This window comes from Podarcis bocagei (genome assembly GCF_964188305.1).
Source record: "Podarcis bocagei genome assembly, chromosome: 7".
In the NCBI taxonomy this organism is placed as follows: domain Eukaryota; kingdom Metazoa; phylum Chordata; class Lepidosauria; order Squamata; family Lacertidae; genus Podarcis; species Podarcis bocagei.
In genome coordinates, this window is record NC_138132.1 from 9,919,856 (window position 1) to 9,941,280 (window position 21,425).

The following is a 21,425-nucleotide window of genomic DNA, read 5'->3' on the forward strand; positions in this document are numbered from 1 at the left end:
TGCTCTGAGTATGTCTTCCCTGATTTGAGCATACTTTATCCCAGGGATGAGGAACCCAGGCATTGCTGGGTGCCAAGTCCCAATTGCCCCAGCCAACATGGCCAACGGCTGGGGATGATGGGAGTTGTAGTCCAACCACATCTTGAGCGCCAGAGCTTCACTGTCCCTACCTTATTGCTCGGCCTTATGCGCGGTTGGTAGAGAGCATGAGACTCTGAATCTCAGATTGCGAATTCCTGTAACCAGGTTGTCAGTTTTCAAACTGGTGGGTCCTGGAAGCTGGAGACACAGAGAGCTGCGTGCCCTGTGCTGGATTCCAAAGTGGCGACTAATGGAGAACTGAGATCTGCTGGGGGTGTTAATGCCGTGAGCCCAGTGCCGGATTTATGTACAGTATAAGCTAAGCAAGCTATAGCTTAGGGCCCCACTCTCTAGGGGGCCCGCAAAAAATGAAAGGGAAAAAAACCCGGATGTACATTTCCAAACTATCAAGATAAAAAACAAATAAAATTAAACCTACATACAGCAACAGTGTTTTGTGTTGTGTAGGCTCCTAGGATGTAAGTCTTGGGCCCCGCCTGCTAGCCTGCACCCTAAAATATCACTGGTTAGATACCTATTAGATCCATAAATTACCACATAGCATATATTCAACACAAAAAACAGCAGCAAATTATTGTTAACAAAGGACAGCTGGACATATAAAGGGCTCCATTGCCTTCAGTAGCTGAGGGCCTCATCAAATCTAAACCCGGCCTTGTACTGGTGCCATCCACTCGTCTGAGGTGAGGGTCTGAGGCAGCAGTTAATATCAATATTAATTTCCAGAGTAGCAGCCGTATTAGTGACATGCAAGAATTTTGTAGTACCGTAGATACTTGGTGGCATCAAGTTGCGTATGTGTAAAAAAAACAAATAAACCCAAAACACCACAGTCTCCATTGACCTTCCTTCCAAGGAGACTGAACCCTTGTAAATGCCTCAAACCCCTGGATTCTCTCACCACTCGGAGTTTGGGGTGGCATGAAACATTTTTTTTTTTAATAGTCACTCTCGCCTTCCTGGAGATTCAATTCCCCCCCCCCCCAATAAGTCACCTGGAAGGGGCCAGGAAAACTTGGAGGCTTCAGGTCAGCCCTGCAGGTCTCCCCAAAACTTTCTCTAGCTGCTGTGCAAGCAACACCCCCCAGGTGTGTTTGGCTAATAAACTAAAGATGCGACGATAAGCCACTTTAAAACGCCCCTGTTAGGACTCCCAGTATATTTCAGCCCCATTGTTTGTTTCTTTGGGGGATGTGGGGGTGGGCGGTCCCAGTGCGAGATTGCAGAGTTAACCATTACCCACAACTCTGGGGAGCTGGGCTGGTGGGAGATCTGATAAGCCGCTGTGTTCAGACCTCCAGGGTAAGGAAAAAGAGTCACGACTATTATGCAAAATGTAAAGATTGCCCGTTCCAAAAGCCATATTAGGGCAATATTTCTGCAGCTCTCCAAAACTCTCTGTCAGGCTTGAATTAGGGAAAGGGGGGTGGGGAGGAATTCTCTGACCAAATCCCCACGTCCCCTTGCAAAATTTATACACTCTCCCTAGCAAAGAGAGCTGTGCCTTTGACCTGCAGCCTGATGGGCAGAAATCAGGCAGGTAAATATTTTCCCTGGGGCAGTGATGAAACTGGAGAAACTTCACCTAGAATCATAGAATCATAGAGTTGGAAGAGACCACAAGGGCCATCGAGTCCAACCCCCTGCCAAGCAGGAAACACCATCAGCACTCCTGACATATGGTTGTCAAGCCTCTGCTTAAAGACCTCCAAAAGAGGAGACTCCACCACACCCCTTGGCAGCAAATTCCACTGTCAAACAGCTCTTACTGTCAGGAAGTTCTTCCTAATGTTTAGGTGGAATCTTCTTTCTTGTAGTTTGGATCCATCGCTCCGTGTCCGCTTCTCTGGAGCAGCAGAAAACAACCTTTCTCCCTCCTCTATATGACATCCTTTTATATATTTGAACATGGCTATCATATCACCCCTTAACCTCCTCTTCTCCAGGCTAAACCTGGAGAATAGCTGCCTGGCAGGCTGTTCTTAAAGGCACAGATGCAAGGCTAGTAAAATACTCTTGGGTTTTTCAGAGAAGCCGACACACCTAGAAGTGCAGTCACTATTTCCATGCAAGGAGAAGAGTCACCGGATGAATTTCTGCTGTTGGCCTGGGTTTGGGGGAAAGCGGCGACCTTATCCACATACCCAGGGAAAGGCCCCACAATCTGCAGAAAGATGTACCGTAGCTAGTTAATTTTTACTTGCTCTGTGCATGTCAGGCTGACTGCTGTGTCTTCTCAAGCTGTTTCCAAAGACGTCATGCGCCCGATTGTTTAATTTCTGTGCGAAGGTTGAGTCCTTCACGTAGCCTCGCAAGTAAGAATTCCACAAAAGTTATTAGACTTTTCCAGCCGTCCCCCTAAAACAATGCCAGCCCCAAGACATTTCGATGCCTGAGGTGAAAAACCAGATCAGAACACACACACACACACACAGACACACACACACACACACACACAACCTCATTATGGTGCAGTGGTGAGAGGGCTGGACTCAAAATTGGGAGACCAGGGTTCAAAAAAAAACACCCCCACACACCTGGCAATGGCTCAGTTGCCTCTGGGTCTGCCCACCTCTTGCATGCAGCTGTTACAAGAATTTTAAGGTCATATATCTATATAAAAGATAAATGTTCATAACTGCATATGTAAACCACATGTTTGAAACCCCACAGAAAAAGTCCTGAGACCATTTTGTCCCTCCCAAATTGACCTCAAATATTTCTCTGCAAGGTCAAAGGAAAATGGAAAAGCCTCCCCATTGTCTTTTCCTTCACAAATCCTGTCTTAAGGGTATGTCTGTGTATGAATAGGGTGAGCCTGTGACCTGGCTCAGGAACTTAAGTATTTATCATTACAAAAGACTGGCCAGGCTCCCCAGGTAATCCAATCAAGTGACCATTAACAGGTAATCTTCCGGACAGGAGATAAACAGCACACTCAGATTTCTGCTGTAAACCGCCTTTTCTATGATGTAGGTATGATGTTTCTGGGGGTGGTCTTGGACTCCAGGGAGCGGGCAATTTAAAACATAAGGGCGGGCACACCTTTGTTCTGCGTCCTCCTCCTTTCCTGCGGGTGAGGGGAGCACCCTGTTGCAACAGCTGTAATAAAGATCAGGCTTACTAGCTGCTTTGCTTCTCAATATTCTCTGGTTGGCCTCTGTAATTTTCTCCTACTGATAGGGAACCCACTTAAGGACTCTATACAGGCTCTTGGGTACCCCATAAGGAAAGAAGGGCAGGTTTTGTTTACACGGCCCCCAAGGGATTGCTCACAATGGAATCTGGCCCTGAGTGTGAAAAGTGCTCCCTAGCCCCACACTAGACAATTTTTGCTACTGATGCAGTGCCAGATTTATTTATAAGCTAAACAAGCTATAGCTTAGGGCCCCACTCTCTTGGGGACCCCCAAAAAAAATTAAAGGGAAAAAACCTGGATGTACATTTCCAAAATATAAGATAAAAAACAAATAAAATTAAACCTACACATAGCAACAGTGTTTTGTGTTCTGTGCTCCTATGTAAGTCATGGGCCCCACCTGCTAGCCTGCTCCCTAAAATATCACTGGTTTGCTCATTTCTATATATAGGGTGCCTACATTCTGCATGTGCGAATGGCTTTAGATACCTATTAGGTCCATAAATTGTCATATAGCATATATTCAACATGAAAAACAGTAACAATTTGTTGTTGACAAAGGACAGCTGGACATATAAAGGGCCCCATTACCTTCAGTAGCTTAGGGCCTCATCAAATCTAAACCCGGCCTTGTACTGGTGCCATCCACTCGTCTGAGGTGAGGGTCTGAGGCAGCAATTAATATCAACATTAATTTCCAGAGTAGCAGCCGTATTAGTGACTTGCAAGTATTTTGTAGTACCATAGATACTTGGTGGCATCCGTCTGCCTCGGGAGACAATGGAGGAGTGAGCTTTCAGAGGTGAAGTCATACCATTGGAGAGTTACAGCGCCTGCTGTGGCTCTAGAGACCAATGCAGGAGAGACATGTTTTGTTGCAGCTGGGGCAGAGGAAGGCGTCCGGCTGCGCTGCTGCAAATGCACCATGTCGTTTCTCTGCGCTCCTCACCAGACAATTTCCAGAAAGGCCTGGGATTCAAAGGTCTTACCTGTCACTCACAAAACGAACAAGGGCTTTGGCGAGCCGTGGCATGCCTGCCTCAGTTGCCTTATCTGCACAATGGGAACAACAGCAAGGTGAAGGTTCTAGGCTGTTTAATAAAAATAAAATAAACGAAACACAACAATAATCATTTACAACCATGCTGAAATTGAAATCACTGATTCCAGCCAATATTTCAATATGCTCATTTGGGGACCAGCATAGGTATTTCATAAATCTAATCTCAGCTGAAAAGGAGCCAGAGATAAAACTGAGTCGCAGTTTATTCTCAATACTTGTTTTGAAAGTCAAAGTTCAAGCCCTGAAACATGTGAAGGTCCTACATAATCCCCCCTCCTCTCTCTCTCTCTCTGTAATGGACTTTCTCCTCAATGCAGACAAACAACAACTAGCCCATTTCACAGCAGAGTCCTCTGCCAGGTTTTGAGTCCTGCAAGCTTTCTTTACAGAAAGTATTGCTGCTTGGCAGCTGACCTCTGGCAAAGCTTATCTTGCCAAGGTTATTTCAGGGGCAGATAACGATGCAACCCTTTGCTTAAGAACAACAACAACAAAAAAATGCTGGTGCTTCAGATTACATTGACCAGGACAGCACAAAACTAGATTAATGAATAAAATTCCGCTGGTCAGCCATGATCAGTCTGCCCTGGAGCCACTGCCAATGCACTCTGCATTCTTTTTGCAGGAAAAGATCTTCTGCTCAGAGTTATTGGAGAAGGCTTTTCTTATCAGAATTAGTAGGGTGGTATTTGGACAAGCAATTTAACTTTCCCAGGAATAACAATTGCCACTGTTGCATCTGATTTCCTTCCCCTTGCCTTTTCCACAATCCTTCCCTTTATTCCCATTAGATAACAGCCATTCAAAGGTTGTGGCCCACCCCATACTTATCATTCCAGGCATCCCATAAGGATGGTTGTGATCTGATCAATAACATCGGCATACCCTCCAACGTTTCCCTGATGAAAATAGGGACATCCAATTCCATAAAGAAGAAGAAGAAGAATGATAATTTTACTCTTTATACCCCACACATCTTACTGTGCTGCCCCAGGCACTGGGCAGCTGGGCCAACATAGATAATAATAAAAATAAAACATTTAACATTTAAAAAAACACTTCCCTGTACAGGATTGCCTTCAGACGGCTCGGAGGTCGGATAACTCCATACCCTCCAACATTTCTCCAATGAAAATAGGGACATCTTAAGGAAAAGCGGGACATTCTGGGATCAAATCAGAAACCGGGATGTCTTCTCTAAATCAGGGAGGTCCCTGGAAAATAGGGACCTCCTGCTGCTGTAACTGTTTGATTTTAGGTATTACTGTTGGTTTTTCATAAATTTAATTTGTGTGCTGGGTGGTGGTGGTGGCAGAAGTTGCAAGAGAGGCCGAATTCTGTTTAAGTCGGAAAAAGGCAAGCATCTTCGCTCCCTCCTCTCAGCAAAAAAACAGTCCGATGTTCTACATTCCTGAGTCATCCTTTGGGACCTTTTTGGTTTCCCCTCCTATCACCACCCAGCCTTGCAGAGGGGCCTATGGATAGTAAATTGCTAGGAATTGTGAGCGCACCATCTCTTCAAGGGGATCCTTCTAACTGCACATTTGTTAAATGCTTGCAAAACTATTTATTGAAATTACTGCCTACTGTTTTTCTCCAAAGAGCCTCAGGTAGCGTACGTGATTCTTCTCTCTTCTCATTTAATCCCCACACAGCAACTCTGCAAAGTAAGTTAGGCTGTGTTATAAGACTTTTAAGGTCATTTATGTATATGATAAATGTTCGTAACTGCATATGTAAACCACATGTTTGAAACCCCACAGAAAAAGTCCAGAGACCATTTTGTCCCTCCCAAATTGACCTCAAATATTTCTCTGCAAGGTTGAAGGAAAACGGAAAAGCCTCCCCATTGTTGTTCACAAATCCTGTCTTAAGGGTATGTCTGTGTATGAATAGGGTGAGCCTGTGAGCTGGCTCAGGAACTAAGTATTTATCATTACAAAAAACTGGCCAGGCTCCCAATCAAGTGACCATTAACAGGTAACCTGCCAGACAGGAGATAACAACACACTCAGATTTCTGTTGTAGATCGCCTTTTCTATGATGTATGTATGATGCTTCTGGGGGTGGTCTTGGACTCCAGGGCGGGTAATTTAAAATGTCTATATAAGGGCGGGCACACCTTTGTTCTGGGTCTTCCTCCATCCTCCCGCGGATGAGGGGAGCACCCTGTTGCAACAGCTTTAATACAGATCAGGCTTTCTAGTTGCTTTGCTTCTCAATATACTCTGGTTGGCCTCTGTAATTTTCTCCTACCGATAGGGATCCCACTTAAGGACTCTATACGGGCTCTTGGATACCCCGTAAGGGAAGAAGCGCAGATTTTGTTTACAACAGCAGGCAGTGAGGGGCCCAAGGAAGGAAAAATTAGATATAAAAAGAGCACCAATTAGGATGAGTGAAAATGGTAAATAAGTCCTTTCTCGTCCTTCCTGGTGACAACCCTATGATCCTACCCCGGCTAGAAACACGTGGAGTATGCCTGTTTTCAGAGAAACGTAGAATTGTAGAGTTGGGACCCCAAGGGTCATCTAGTTGAACCCCACACAATGCAATGTTTTAGGGAGTCTCACCTCTATCCTCCTTTCCCTAGCCAGGTGGTTGGTTACCACTGAGAGGTTGCATCCCCTGCCTCCCAGGAAGAGCTTAATGGTGATGGGGAGACCAACCTGGCCCATCCATCGGCCAGTGTAGATGCAGCTGCTGCAGTACTTTTCTTCCCTCCGTGTTCCATTTTCCTTTTGTATCACAACTGTTTTTGTATTTCTGAAAAATACAGAAGCTTTTCTACTAGAGATAATGGACACAGGTATAGCAAGAGAAGATCAGAAAATATTCCTCTATGCCACAGGAGCAGCAAGGATCCTAATTGCTAAAAACTGGAAAAAAGAAATTGTGCCAATAAAAAAGGAATGGCAAGACAAACTGTTAGAGTACCGTATATTCAACTGGTTAGATTAACAATTAGAGATCACACTAGACAAGAGTTTCAAAAAGCATGCGGAAAATGCAGAGAATACTTCACAAAACAGTGCCCTAAAATACATACCTGGACTTGTTTTGATTAATGTCTGCAGGAGACTTTGTGGATATTTAAGTTATAATTAGAAAAATCTTAATAATTATTCATAAAGGAAATAGCTTATAAGAAGTAAATAAGGAGGCCAGATACAGGATAACGGAAATCTTTTATTTGGTTGTTTGTATTGTTGTATGTTATGTTTATTGTATTTTATTGTATGTTTATTGTATTATCGAGAGCCAGTGTGGTGTAGTGGATAAGAGCGGTAGTCTCGTAATCTGGGGAACCGGGTTCGCGTCTCCGCTCCTCCACATGCAGCTGCTGGGTGACCTTGGGCCAGTCACACTTCTTTGAAGTCTCTCAGCCCCACTCACCTCACAGAGCGTTTGTTGTGGGGGAGGAAGGGAAAGGAGAATGTTAGCCGCTTTGAGACTCCTTAAAGGGAGTGAAAGGCGGGATATCAAATCCAAACTCTTCTATTTCTGTACTGGGGAGTGGGGGGTTTATGTTATGTAGTAAATAAAATTTCCAATAAACAACAACAACAACTGTTTGTTGTATTGTGAGCCTGCAGGCGAGTGATGGGTTTATCTTTTCATATATGCACGGTGCTTAGAAAAATTTAGGTATAAGGATCTAACAGCAACCCCTAGGCGTCCTGAGGCCTTCTTTCCTTTTAAACTTGGAAAAAATGTTTAAGTGTCTCTCTGGCTGGCCTCGCAATGGAAGAGCAACCTTTGCCCGCCTTAGGGAAACAGCAAACGCCTTGTCCGGAGGGAGTAAGAAGGGAGTTGATAGCGTGACCCTGGAAGAAGACTTCTTCCCTGCCAGGGACAGAGCGTTTTCCTTGAGGCAGCAAAGATAAACGAATACCCTCCCCGGCAGATGGAGAAATCAAGGACAGGAGCAAGAGGCATTTCTGAACATTTACAAGGTTTTGATACGTAAGTGGACTTTAGGGAAATGGTCTCTGGACCTGGAAGAAAAAATGATTTGGGAATTGGGTTAACAATCCCAGAAGGGATTGTGCTATTGTCACAACTGTTGCCTGACTAAATAAATCTCATTCCACCGTGTGGGTTTTCGTTGATCAACGGATTAAATGTATATGTGAAAAAAAACCAGTAGCCCTGAAGAATAAAAGAGATAACTTGCTTTGATTGCAGATCAAAGAGTGTATCTTCTGATCCTTTCACTCTCGCGCACAGAAAAGATTATCTTCTAATCCTTTCACTCTCACACAAAAAGAGATGCCTGTTTTAAGTAAAACCACAGTGCATCCGACTTCACAGAGCCCAGTCCTCTGTTTGAAGAGCTGTGTGGTCCAAGTCTGGTTTAAAAATAAGGAACCTTAAGGCCACTCAGGGGACACGGGTGGCGCTGTGGGTTAAATTACAGAGCCTAGGACTTGCCGATCAGAAGGTTGGCGGTTCGAATCCCTGCGACAGGGTGAGCTCCTGTTGCTCAGTCCCTGCTCCTGCCAACCTAGCAGTTCGAAAGCACATCAAAGTGCAAGTAGATAAATAGGTACTGCTCCGGCGGGAAGGTAAACGGCGCTTCCGTGCGCTGCTCTGGTTCGCCAGAAGCAGCTTAGTCATGCTGGCCACATGACCCGGAAGCTGTACACCGGCTCTCTCGGCCAGTAAAGCGAGATGAGCGCCGCAACCCCAGAGTCGGTCACGACAGGACCTAATGGTCAGGGGTCCCTTTACCCTTTACCTTTAAGGCCACTCAGTACGCTTCATGGCTGAGGAGGGATTTGAACCCTGCTCTTCCAGGTCCTGGTCTGACACTCCAACCACTGGCTGTCTGCATGACTAGGCTGGACGGACAACCATCAGGCATGGATGTGCAGGGATGCTAGCTCATGGCGTTGGGAGCAGCCAGCATGCTTAATAGGAAGGTGTTTTCCCCCCCTTTTGGAGAGGGGACACCACCTCAGCATCTGCCGCCAGAAGCAGCCGCCTCACATTGCTTAACAGTAGGGCCGGTCCTGCAAGGATGGAATAGAGCAGAGTGCTCCTCCTCAGCCCTCTCTCTCAGGAACACACGCTGATAATGCAAGGATAATGCAAAGGGCTCCAGTCGGCTCTGTAAAAAAACAACAACACTTGCGCTCCATTCTTTCTTATGGTTCCCTCTTCTCAATTGGAGATTTTGATTTGCGTGGTTCCTGGAGCACCTCCTGGCGGCAATGTATCAGTACTGCAGTTGCATCTGAGAATGCTTCATAATTTAATGTTTTCAGGAGTCTCTCTTCCTCCCCAGTCTCTGTAACTGGGCAGAGGGGAGAAGCTAGCTTTTATTTTTTAAAGCAAAAGCAGTGGTCCTCAAGATCCTAATGAGTATCTTGGCTGCAGAGTTATGTGTATAGACAAATAAAATAAAATAAAATATTCCTTCCAGTAGTACCTTAGAGACCGACTAAGGTGCTACTGGAAGGAATTATTTTATTTTATTTTATTATTTTCTTTCGATTACGGCAGACCAACACGGCTACCTACCTGTAACTATGTTTGAATGCGTGACAACCGAATTATTTTACACTTTTCAATACTTAATGCACGTAAAGTGTGAACACTTAAAAAGCGATGCGGGGGGGGGGGGAGCTTAAGTAATGTAATTCTAAATATTTAGGCTCAGAAGTCCAGAACTTGCTCTGTGACACTGCCTATTAAGACAAATCTGGTATTAAATGTGGAAGCAGCAGCTTGCCTCAAGGGGAGGGGGTTTAAATATCTAAATTTGTGAACGAAATGGGTTTTATGCCTGCCAGGAAACCATATCCTCTGTCCCGGAAACATTTCTTCTCAGGTCAGCGCAGAAAACAGCCATGATTTTGACTCCCAAGTGGAGGGAAAGGCACTCTGCATAATCTCAGAGACACCCTTATTGTTGCTGCTCCTGTTCTAGGCATTGTCATGTCAATCACTGCTAGGAGTTGAGCCCTGTTTCAAATTACAGCGCAGAGGGCTAGACTGTGCCCTTGTCTAACGAACGAGTCATCCTCTACAAAAAAATTTCCGCCACGATCCCTCATGAAAGGGGACAGTTTCTGGCAAAGAATTTCTGGGCATGGCGGCGTGGAGCAAAGTTTTGTCTGTTTCTCCTTTCGGTGGGTCATGACTAAACCCATTTCCTCCCCTCAGATATTGTAAACAGATTAAGAGTCAGTTACATCATTGCAACCCTCAAAGGCTGGAAACTGGGATCAAAAAATACATTCTGGTCCCTCTTCCTTTGTTTCTCACATGCGGGCACTGTTACCTTGTGAAAAAAGGCAATGCCCTCTAATTTAGTTACCTGTACCCAGGTTAGAAAGGGACGCGGGTGGCGCTGTGGGTTAAACCACAGAGCCTAGGACTTGCCGATCAGAAGGTCGGCGGTTCGAATCCCTGCGACGGGGTGAGCTCCCATTGCTCGGTCCCTGCTTCTGCCAACCTAGCAGTTCGAAAGCACGTCAAAGTGCAAGTAGATAAATAGGTACCGCTCCGGTGGGAAGGTAAACGGCGTTTCCATGAGCTGCTCTGGTTCGCCACAAGCGGCTTAGTCCTGCTGGCCGCATGACCCGGAAGCTGTACGCCGGCTCCCTCGGCCAATAAAGCGAGATGATTGCCGCAACCCCAGAGTCTGCCACGACTGGACCTAATGGTCAGGGGTCCCTTTACCTTTACCCAGGTTAGAAAAGCCATAGGCCTTGATGTTGAACTCCAACTCCCATCAGCCCCAGGCAGCATGGCTCACAGTGAGGCATGATGGGAGTTGGGGTCCAATAGCACCTGGCGGTTCGACAGGTCCCCTGTCCTGTACTGGGACGGCCATTTTGCTTAGAGGAGTTGATTTTCTGCCGGGTGCTGCTGGAGCAGGAAAGTTTACCCCGGCTAAAATCCTTCCTTTAATGCAAAAGGGGCAAGAGTGTCCCTTCTCTCTTACACACACACACATCTGGTAACCCAATAGCTATGGAGGTTGCCAAACAGACACTCCCAGTGCAAGGCAAAGCCAGATCTCGCTCCGATTCGCCAAGAACTTGAGGTCAACAAAACAAGCTGTGAAAATATGAAATTGCAGCGAAGGAGCGTAACCCCTTACGCGCCAAGAGCCTGGGGTTATCTGGGGCCATTTGGAAAAGAGGTCCCTTCTCAGATGGGCTATACGTTCCGGCTTTCTTTTGCCCATCATCTTCAGATCTTTCCAGTGGCCTCGCGCACAAAAATGGAAAATGCCATTTCCAACACAGGCTTTCTGTGTGTGTGCATGTACAGCTGTTGACATCTGGTACCAGATGTTTTCTTCTGCGGCAGCTACATGGAACAGAGCTCCCTCCCAAAAGGCCACACCCTGGCATGTTTTGTGGGACAGCCCAGGGGAATTGGGAGACACCCTGCAAAAGTTTACCAAGTGAGAAAAGCTGATCACCCCCTCCTCACAAAATATGGGGAGCCACACCCCAAGCCACCACTTCTTCTGCATTTTGGAATAGTGACTGGATGTTGTGTTTGCTTATTCCTTAAATATTTTTTGAAATTCCGCTGCTTGACCCAACACCCCCCCCCCCCGCTTCCATTTCCCATTTATCAAAAATAGTTTTGCCCCTTCGAGAGTTCAGGAATGTAGGAAGCACTGCCTTATAATACCGGGTTAGACTGTCAGTTATTCAGGCTCAAGATCATCTCTTCTGATGCTAGCAGTGGTTTTTGCGGGGTATTTCCTGTCACTTGGTCCTTTTAATCTGGAATGGCCAGAATCTGAACACCTGAATCTGGGATGTTCTCCATATAAAGCGAGAACAGGGAACTGTGGTCTTCCAGTTGCACCACCTTTGCAAACCACCCTGTGTCTCTTAATGAAGAGTATATAAATCTAATACGCAATGATATCTTGACCTCTGGCCATGCGGACAGGGGCTGATGTGAACTGGACTTCAATCACATCTGGAAGGCTGAGGATGGTTCATCCCAGCTCCAAGGATGCTTTAAAAAAAAATTATTTTAAAGGTATAAGTTGCTACCCTTCAACCTTCAGCATCCTCCCCGCTGCCTTTAAGGTCTGTAGAAATCAAATCTTAAGCCAGTTCATGGGGGTGGCAGCTCCATCTTGCCTGCAAAGCAGAAGCGTTAACAATTCATTGCACATGGCCAAAAAGATCTCCTGCAGCGCTCTTCACTCTCTGCAGCTGGTCAGCTTGAACTGTCACTAACATTACACAGCAATTCTTATTTCTTAAAGACCAATACAGCCCGGTACATTTTGCGCCTGTGCTGGATGGGTTATTGGACAGCAAATTAACGCAGTGTAGAGCCTAGGACTTGCCGATCAGAAGGTCGGCGGTTCGAATCCCTGCGACAAGGTGAGCTCCCGTTGCTCAGTCCCTGCTCCTGCCAACCTAGCAGTTCAAAAGCACGTCAAAGTGCAAGTAGATAAATAGGTACTGCTCCGGCGGGAAGGTAAACGGCGTTTCCGTGCGCTGCTCTGTTTCGCCAGAAGCAGCTTAGTCATGCTGGCCACATGACCCGGAAGCTGTACACCGGCTCCCTCAGCCAATAAAGCGAGATGAGCGCTGCAACCCCAGAGTCGGCCACGACTGGACCTAATGGTCAGGGGCCCCTTTACCTTAGAAAGGTCTCTTAAAATGCTATTAAAAAATTCCTTCCAGTAGCACATTAAGAGACCAACTAAGTTTGTTATTGGTATGAGCTTTCGTGTGCCTGCACACTTCTAAAAATGCTGTTATTTCCCAGTAACCAGAGGTGTGTGAGCAGAAATAGCCATTGCTCAAGCACAGAAACTGGTACTAGATACAAAACTCAGCATGGTGAGTCTCCTTGCTATACCCTTAAAACAAGTTTCTAGTTCTTAAGGCTGCAAATAAAGGCTTAACAGCAACTGGCCAGCACTTGACCGGAGTCTGAGAAACTGTATGGGTACAGCAGTGCAGCCAGAGCCAGATTTCCCAATGGTTAAAGCAGCAAAGTATTAATGCTCTGACTCTTTCTCTGTATTCCCTACAAGTTTATACTCCAGCCAGATTATTAATATTCCTAATACAAAAGGCAGCATTTTGGAATTAAAACCAGTTAGAAGCTGGTTAAAGCTAAACCATGGTTAGCACACAGGAGAAAGTGCTCCTTCAGAAAGGGAGGGAATTCACACAGAGGGGCCCTGTGGGAAATTGTTAGCCTGATGTCGGTCCTGCGTCCCCATTCTTCCACGTTCTCCCCCCACCTTCCTTGTGTTCTTTGCAGCAAGGGTTCCCCCAATGCCCTTAATCCAAGATAAACCGTTAGGATGCCACAAAGCGACAGTCCAGACTCAACACATGCAACTGCGAGACATTCCTGGGATGAGCATTCCTGAGGCATGACTGCCTGCAAGTTTAGCCGAAAAGAATTTCCTGCCCTTTATAACGTAAGAAGAAAGGTTGGTCCTGGGGATGAGGCAGATATTTTAAGAGAGGATGGGCTTGGCAAGAGGCTGCCACTCGCTCCCTTCCCGTCTCCAAATAATCTATAGCCGGGGCTCAGCAAATGCCACTTCTTTGCAGGCTGGCTGAGCTAACGTAAAATTTGGTGCTGCGCACAGAATTCTGGATAGTGGAGTTGCAGTTCCAGAGTTGTAAGAACACTTCGCGCCAGCAGAGGCTGATCAGCTGCTTCAGTGGGATTAAGCTACCACATTCCATCACTTTGGGAGGAACGAAACAAGGAAGGAAGGAAGGAAGGAAGGAAGGAAGGAAGGAAGGAAGGAAGGAAGGAAGGAAGGAAAGCAGCAGCTAGTAGGAAATCAGCCCTGAGTGCTCACTGGAAGGACAGATCCTGAAGCTGAGGCTCCAATACTTTGGCCATCTCATGAGAAGAGAAGACTCCCTGGAAAAGACCCTGATGTTGGGAAAGATGGAGGGCACAAGGAGAAGGGGACGGCAGAGGACGAGATGGTTGGATAGTGTCTTCGAAGCTACAAACATGAGTCTGACCAAACGGCGGGATGCAGTGGAAAACAGGAGTGCCTGGCGTGCTCTGGTCCATGGGGTCACGAAGAGTCAGACACGACTAAATGACTAAACAACAACAACAAAGCAGATTTCCTGGTACTGAGCTACAGAAAAGGTCTATGAGCAAGAACAGCCCATCTCATAAGGGCGAAATCATCACAAAGCAGGGAGGCAAAGCTGTGTGTCTATGGAGCCTCCCCCAGGAAAAGTCCACCCAGCATGACCCAAATTTTTGGAGGCAGCAGTGCCGCTGCTGCGGGGAGGGAAGCTTTGCTGACCAAAGCAGGAACAGAGCATCCCCACACTGTGGTTTAGCCGTTGTAAATCCGAGACGAGAACAGCCTAAAAAGAAAAATTGTGCATAGGTCTCCGTGACCTTATTTTAAGTGGGGGGGAAAGACAAGACATGGGGGAGGGGAGAGAGACAACTCAAATAAGCAAAGGGTTGATGCACCTTACCTTAAAATGCATGGGGGGAAAATTGAGGGGAATTTTAAATCTGTGCAATAAGCTAAACCATGGTTAATGCTAAACCTAATAAACATTAGTGAAAGCCGAAGTGTCTGGCAGATGATCACTCAAAACTTGGTTTACTACAGCACAGTACAGTTAAAAACAACAGTGAGATCAGCCATTCCTTGAGAGCAGTTTGAATTTTTTGTTGCTCTTCACTCCCAGGTCTGGCTTGTGGAGGTCGATGGCTTCTTAACCATAGTTCAGGGAGGAGGCCTGGGCTTAGAAGTAATGCTAAGCTTTGGTTAATGACAACTAAGGTTTGCAAACTATGAACCACGGTTAACAAATGTCCTTTAGCTGTAGTTATCAAGCCAGAGTTAAGCAGGAGGGCTGGGATTATATGTAATGCTAAACCATGGTTTGGCATTATGTGAAAATCAGTGTGGGTGGGTGGGGCAGTTAAGAGAGACATCACACAAATTTACAGCAGGTAATCTCCAATCCCCCCCCCCATAATACTAAAGCCACTGAAGATCCCAAAGGAAAGGAAGTAATTCACACATAATTAACACTGTGTTAGATACCTGAATCTTGCTGTTAAATGAAAGCTGGATTTTACACCCAGTGACACATGCACAGTCCTGGAGGAAATTTCTTACCCTAAAGCCTTGTGAGAAGAAACAGGAGGAGGGAGAAGCAGAGGGGTCGTTTTGGTGTATTATTATTATTATTAACTTAAAACACCCAAATGAATTTATTAAATCCAGAGTCTGTTATTAGGATGTAATGATGAGAAACCGTGTTTTGCTATCTTTTGTTCTGATCATCAGCTCTCTTTATGAAACGGAGACACAACTTGGAGGAAAACTCCTTAATAACAATGTCCTAAATACCCGCACAATGGCATGGAGGTCACAATGATTACTGGTTTGAGTTTTGCTTTTAAACATAGAGATTTACGGAGGGGCGGGGGGAAGTGGGTGGGTGAGGTGAGGTTTCTCTCTCATGGATACAGCTTATCACATCGAACTCCACCAACATTTCAAGCGGTCTTCCTCCCACCCCACCCCGCCCCCTCCCGAAAACCCGCCCCAGCCGCCGCCACGTGTTTACTGGAATAGAGAATAAAACGCTTTGGACCCTGGAGGGCCGAAGCAACTCTGCTTGCCTCCCCCACCCATTTTGCTTTCTGTCCATTATCCAACAGTGAGAGTGTCAGGTTAGGGATCTTAAAAAATAAACGCGGGAGCAGGTTAATCTTTCTTCTTCTCTTCCGCCGTTTTCGAAGGGAGTGCTTCGGCCGCGCCGTCTGGCAAGCTCGCCGAGGTGGCTGCGGGAATGTCGGCGGCTCCCCTCTCCGTCGCTGCTGCGGGGGCACCGTTTGCCGGGCCCTCCGTTACCGCCCTGATGGCCCTGTTGGCCAGCACTGCAGGGCCACCGTCCTGCTGAGCAACGCTCGGCGTCGCGGTCCGAGATACTTGGTCCTCCCCGCTGATCCCGAACTCGTTGACGCGCGTCGGATCCACCCGGTAGATCCACCGCTGGTAGAGGTAAATGAAGAAAACGACATCTGCGGGAGGAGGAGGAGGAAAGGCCAGGCGTTACAACAGTTTAGGAGAGAGAGGGGCACTTTGGCTTGGAGCTCTCCATAGATTTGTCCAAGGATCACAGAATTGTAGAGTTGGAAGGGACCACGAGGGTCATCTAGTCCAACCCCCTGTAATGCAGGAATCTTTTGCCCACGACCGGTATTAAGAGGCTCATGCTCTACCGACTGAGGTATCTCAGACCTCTTAGAAGCCTGTTTGGCACATTTATTTAATATTTCCACACACACACACACACACACACACACACACACACACACGAACCTGTATGCATAGGGCAGCTGTTTATCAGCTTGATCTGGTACACAGGCTAAGACCCTACCTGCCCGCGAACTGTCTCACCAGAGTGGTGCATGCTCTAGTTATCTCCCGCTTGGACTACTGTAATGCACTCTACATGGGGCTACCTTTGAAGGTGACCCGGAAACTACAACTGATCCAGAATGCGGCAGCTAGACTGGTGACTGGGGGCGGCCGCCGAGACCACATAACACCGGTCTTGAAAGACCTACATTGGCTCCCAGTACGTTTCCGAGCACAATTCAAAGTGTTGGTGCTGACCTTTAAAGCCCTAAACGTCCTCAACCCAGTATACCTGAAGGAGCGTCTCCACCCCCATCGTTCTGCCCGGAAGTTGAGGTCCAGCTCCGAGGGCCTTCTGGCAGTTCCCTCACTGCGAGAACCAAAGCTACAGGGAAGCAGGCAGAGGGCTTCTCGGTGGTGGCGCCCGCCCTGTGGAACGCCCTCCCATCAGATGTCAAAGAGATAAACAACTGCCTGACATTTAGAAGACATCTGAAGGCAGCCCTGTTCAGGGAAGTTTTTGATGTGTGACATTTTAATGTATTTTTAATCTTTGTTGGAAGCTGCCCAGAGTGGCTGGGGAAACCCAGCCAGATGCGCAGGGTACAAATAATAAATTATTATTATTATATGCAAAAGTCTGCACATTGTCCGGGAATCACTCAACAGAATCAAAGAATTGTACAGTTGGAATCAAAATTAGAAACAGAACTGTTAGAACCCAATACTAAGAATCTGTCAAGAATATACAACTTGCTGCTGAAATGGAATACATAAGATGAAATAGTGAAATCAGCTATGATAAAGTGGGCACAAGACATTGGTCATAACATTATGTTTGCTGACTGGGAACAGTTGTGGACCACCGGCATAAAATTTACGGCATGTAATGCCTTAAGAGAGAATATTATGAAAATGATTTACAGGTGGTACATGACCCCAGTCAAGCTTGCAAAAATCTATCATTTGCCTGATAATATGTTGGAAATGTAAAGAAACTGAGGGTACATTCTTTCACCTTTGGTGGATGTGCCCGAAGATTAAGGCCTTCTGGGAAATTATATATAACGAGATGAAAAAGGTACTTAAATGTACTTTCCCTAAGAAACCAGAAGCCTTTCTCTTGGGCATTGTCGGCCAATTGGTGTCAAAGAAAGATAGAACATTTTTTATGTATGCTACAACAGCAGCAAGAATACTTATTGCAAAGTATTGGAAGACACAAGATCTACCCACTCTGGAAGAATGGCAGATGAAGGTGATAGACTACATGGGACTGGCTGAAATGACTGGCAGAATCTGAGACCAGGGAAAAGAGACGGCGGAAGAAGATTGGAAGAAATTTAAAATTTATCTTAAGAAATATTGTAAAATTAATGAGTGTTAAAATGTTGGAGATATAGAAAGTAAGTGTATTACAGCTGTAAAGATTAAGTAAAAGAAAAGGAAATAATTAGATAAAATTAAGGGGGAGGATTTGTTGAAACAAATTTGGAAATTGGAATGCAGAAAGGGGAGGTATGGGGAAGTCGATGAAGCAAGTTTCAAGAAAAAAAGGACTTGAAATTATACATGTTTGTTTTTGTGTGTGTATGTTTGTATTGTGTAGTGTATTGTGTGTGTTTTTATAATCTGTGAAAATCCAATAAATATTTTTAAAAAAAAAAAAAACAAAGAATTGTACAGTTGGAAGGGACCACCAGGGTCATCCAGGCCAATGCCCTGCAACGCAGGAATCTTTTGCCCAATGTGGGGCTCGATCCCATGATCCTGAGATTAAAGGTCTCACGCTCTACCAAGTGAGATATCATTGGTTTGGAGTGGGCGGTCATAGAAAAAGCCCCCCTGAGATACACAGGAGGCGGGGTGGGAGAATATGATGAGATGCAGGAGGAGGGAGAGGAATTACCGTCTCGAAGGCAGCCTATTCTGTACATCATGGGCATTTTGATGACGAAGGCAAACAGGTCGTCGATGAAGGTGTTGAGGGCTTTGTAGGTGAGCATCCGCCAGGGCAGGTGAGCAACAGACTTCAGCTTGTAGTTGATGAACAGCTGAGGCGTCATGGTGATGAAGCCTGGGAGGGGGGACAGGGCAGGGCAAAACAAAACAAAGGAAGGAAGGAAGGAAAAGAAAAAGTCAATGCTGGAGTAGTTAACGCAGAAGTCAGCAACCTTTTCTGACCAGTGGGTGCACTTCCAAGTATTGAGAGTGTCCTGGGGTGGGGTGGATGACAAAACACAAAATTAGAGACGTGGACATCCCCAGGAATCTTTTGCTTACTAGGGGAAGTCAGCTATGTCCTGCTGGTTCAGATTACAGCTGTCAACCTTTCCCTTTTTTTAAGGGAAATTCCCTTATTCCGAATAGGATTCCTCGCAAGAAAAGGGAAAAGTTGACAGCTATGGTCCAGATTGTGGAGATCAATTTATACACTTATACACACACACACACGCACACACATACACAAACACACACACACACACAAAGCGGCTGATTCTGTTGCTGTCTAATAGGCACAGAGAACATTCCTTAGTACCTGGAAAAATATACAAGGTAGCCAAACCACCCCCACTCTCATTTCTGTTATTTTTTTATTGATTATAGTTTAGGAATTATTTATTGTAATTGCAAAGATTGAATACTTGTTTAATTCTTATTTGCTGACCTTTAATTTTATTGCGTACTATTATATCCTAGTAGTAGATAGGTAGCCGTGTTGGTCTGCCATAGTCAAAGTAAAAAAATTTTTTTTTCTTCCAGTAGCACCTTAAAGACCAACTAAGTTAGTTCTTGGTATGAGCTTTCGTGTGCATGCACACTTCTTCAGATACACTGAAACAGAAGTTGCCAGATCCTTCTATATAGTGAGTAACACCCCTCCCCACCTTCTCACTATATAGAAGGATCTGGCAACTTCTGTTTCCGTGTATCTGAAGAAGTGTGCATGCACACGAAAGCTCATACCAAGAACTAACTTAGTTGGTCTTTAAGGTGCTACTGGAAGAAAAAATTTTTTTTTACTTATTATATCCTAATGGATTATTGAGTGTTACCGTACTTTATTTAATAGAAGTTGCTTATTTTAAAGTCAAGTTTTTATTATGCCATTTTTTGCATTGGCTCAGATTGTTAAAAGGTGCGTGGTCTTTGTTGTTTCTTCAACAAAGAAACCCGTAAACCGCCTTGTGCATAGTAATATAGAAAGGCGGTATGCAATTAAAACTGAAAGGAAAGGAAATTTCACAGAAATTGCTTAGGAAGTTTCTGTGAGTTTTGCCCCATAACTTTCTTTCCAGAATAACTAGAGATTTGCTTTTTCTGTTTATAAAACAAAGAAGAGACAAAGCTTTGGAGTCTGGGGCAACCCTGGGTTAATGGGCGAAGAGAACATAATTCACATGGAGATGCCCAGTTCCGCACGTGGGGAGATGCAAGCTGCCGCGCCACACAGAACACTGCTTTACGAATACTCCCATTACTCACCGAAAGTCAGCAGGAACCCATAGAGCATGCTGAGAACCCAGGAGTACCAGCCCTTGTGCTCCATGTAGAGGAGGCTGTAAACAGCGTAGCAACCCAGGAGGGGGAAGAGGATCCAGGAGAGATACCGGAAAGCCATCTGCAAAGGTGAACAAATCGAGACAAGTTCAGAAGGAATAGGAAAGTCCACAATTGGGAAAATTAGAAACGGAGGGAGATCCAGAGGTGCCTGACTAGCCACCCACATGTGCAGGTGTGATGTGGTGTTGTTTTTTGGTTGAATTTGTTGTAACTAAGCATTTTAGTCTGTTTTCAAAGTTGCATTTTAGATTTTTGCAGTTTTCCCCAGGTAAAAAAAATCAAAGTAAAGGGCCCCTGGATGGTTAAGTCAAAGGCAACTGTGGGGTTGTGGCGCACATCTCGCTTTTGGGCAAGAGGACTGGTGTTTGTTCACAGGCAGCTTTTCCAGGTCATGTGCCCAGCATGACTAAGCCGCTTCTGGCGCAACGGGACACCGTGATGGAAACCAGAGCACACGGAAACGCCGTTTACCTTCCCGCCGCAGCGGTACCTATTTGTCTACTTGGACCGGTATGCTTTCGAACTGCTAGGTTGGCAGGAGCTGGGACAGAGCAACGGGAGCTCACCCCGTTGCGGGGATTCGAACCGATGACCTTCTGATTGGCAAACCCAAGAGGTTCAGTGGTTTAGACCACAGCGCTACCCGCGTCCCTTAGGGTAACTAACTAACAACAACAATAGTAATGAAAACAACCAATTCCCTAGCCGGTATGCACTTGTACAAATCACCACCATGGAAAATAGCTCCCCTCCCCATAGTATCTGGAGAGGACCCTCTCCTAGGTGCTAAACTCACGTCATCATAGACTTTGGTAGACGATTCGATGTACGTCGATTTGTCTTTGAAAGTCAAGCGTGGGAGGATCCCGGCAATTTTGTTTTCCCGATCCAGCTGTTGCAGCATTATCCGAGGGAGGAAAGAGCAGAGAGAGGAAAGGCGTTAAGAGACAAGACTCGGAGGGAAGGGAATCCAGCGGACTTGAAGCAAATGAGGTGAAGCCCACGATGCAAAGGGAGGCAAAAAGTGTTCTCATCCCAGAACTGCCGATGTGCAGGAAACTAGGATTCCCAAATGCTTTTTTGACCCAACTCCATGTGATGCTGTTGTGGCAGGAACAGCTTAACCTGTTCACACTCAAATTGTCCCAGATCCCCGGCTTTCTCCGAAATAGCTAGAA

General features: G+C 45.9%; 1 protein-coding gene across 2 annotated transcripts in view; it reads right to left on the reverse strand.

Annotated features, from left to right (window-relative positions):
- Window positions 1-14,888: 14,888 nt before the first annotated feature.
- Window positions 14,889-21,425, reverse strand: part of CLPTM1 (CLPTM1 regulator of GABA type A receptor forward trafficking) — a 32,214-nt gene continuing 25,677 nt past the window's right edge. For both annotated transcript variants that reach the window (XM_081200341.1, XM_081200342.1), the window contains exons 11-14: window positions 21,044-21,139; window positions 20,170-20,305; window positions 18,593-18,760; window positions 14,889-16,343 (exon numbers count right to left, since the gene is read on the reverse strand). In XM_081200341.1, the coding sequence (XP_081056467.1) occupies window positions 16,027-16,343; window positions 18,593-18,760; window positions 20,170-20,305; window positions 21,044-21,139 (717 nt within the window). In that variant the 3' untranslated portion in view covers window positions 14,889-16,026. The remainder of the gene's footprint in view (window positions 16,344-18,592; window positions 18,761-20,169; window positions 20,306-21,043; window positions 21,140-21,425) is intronic.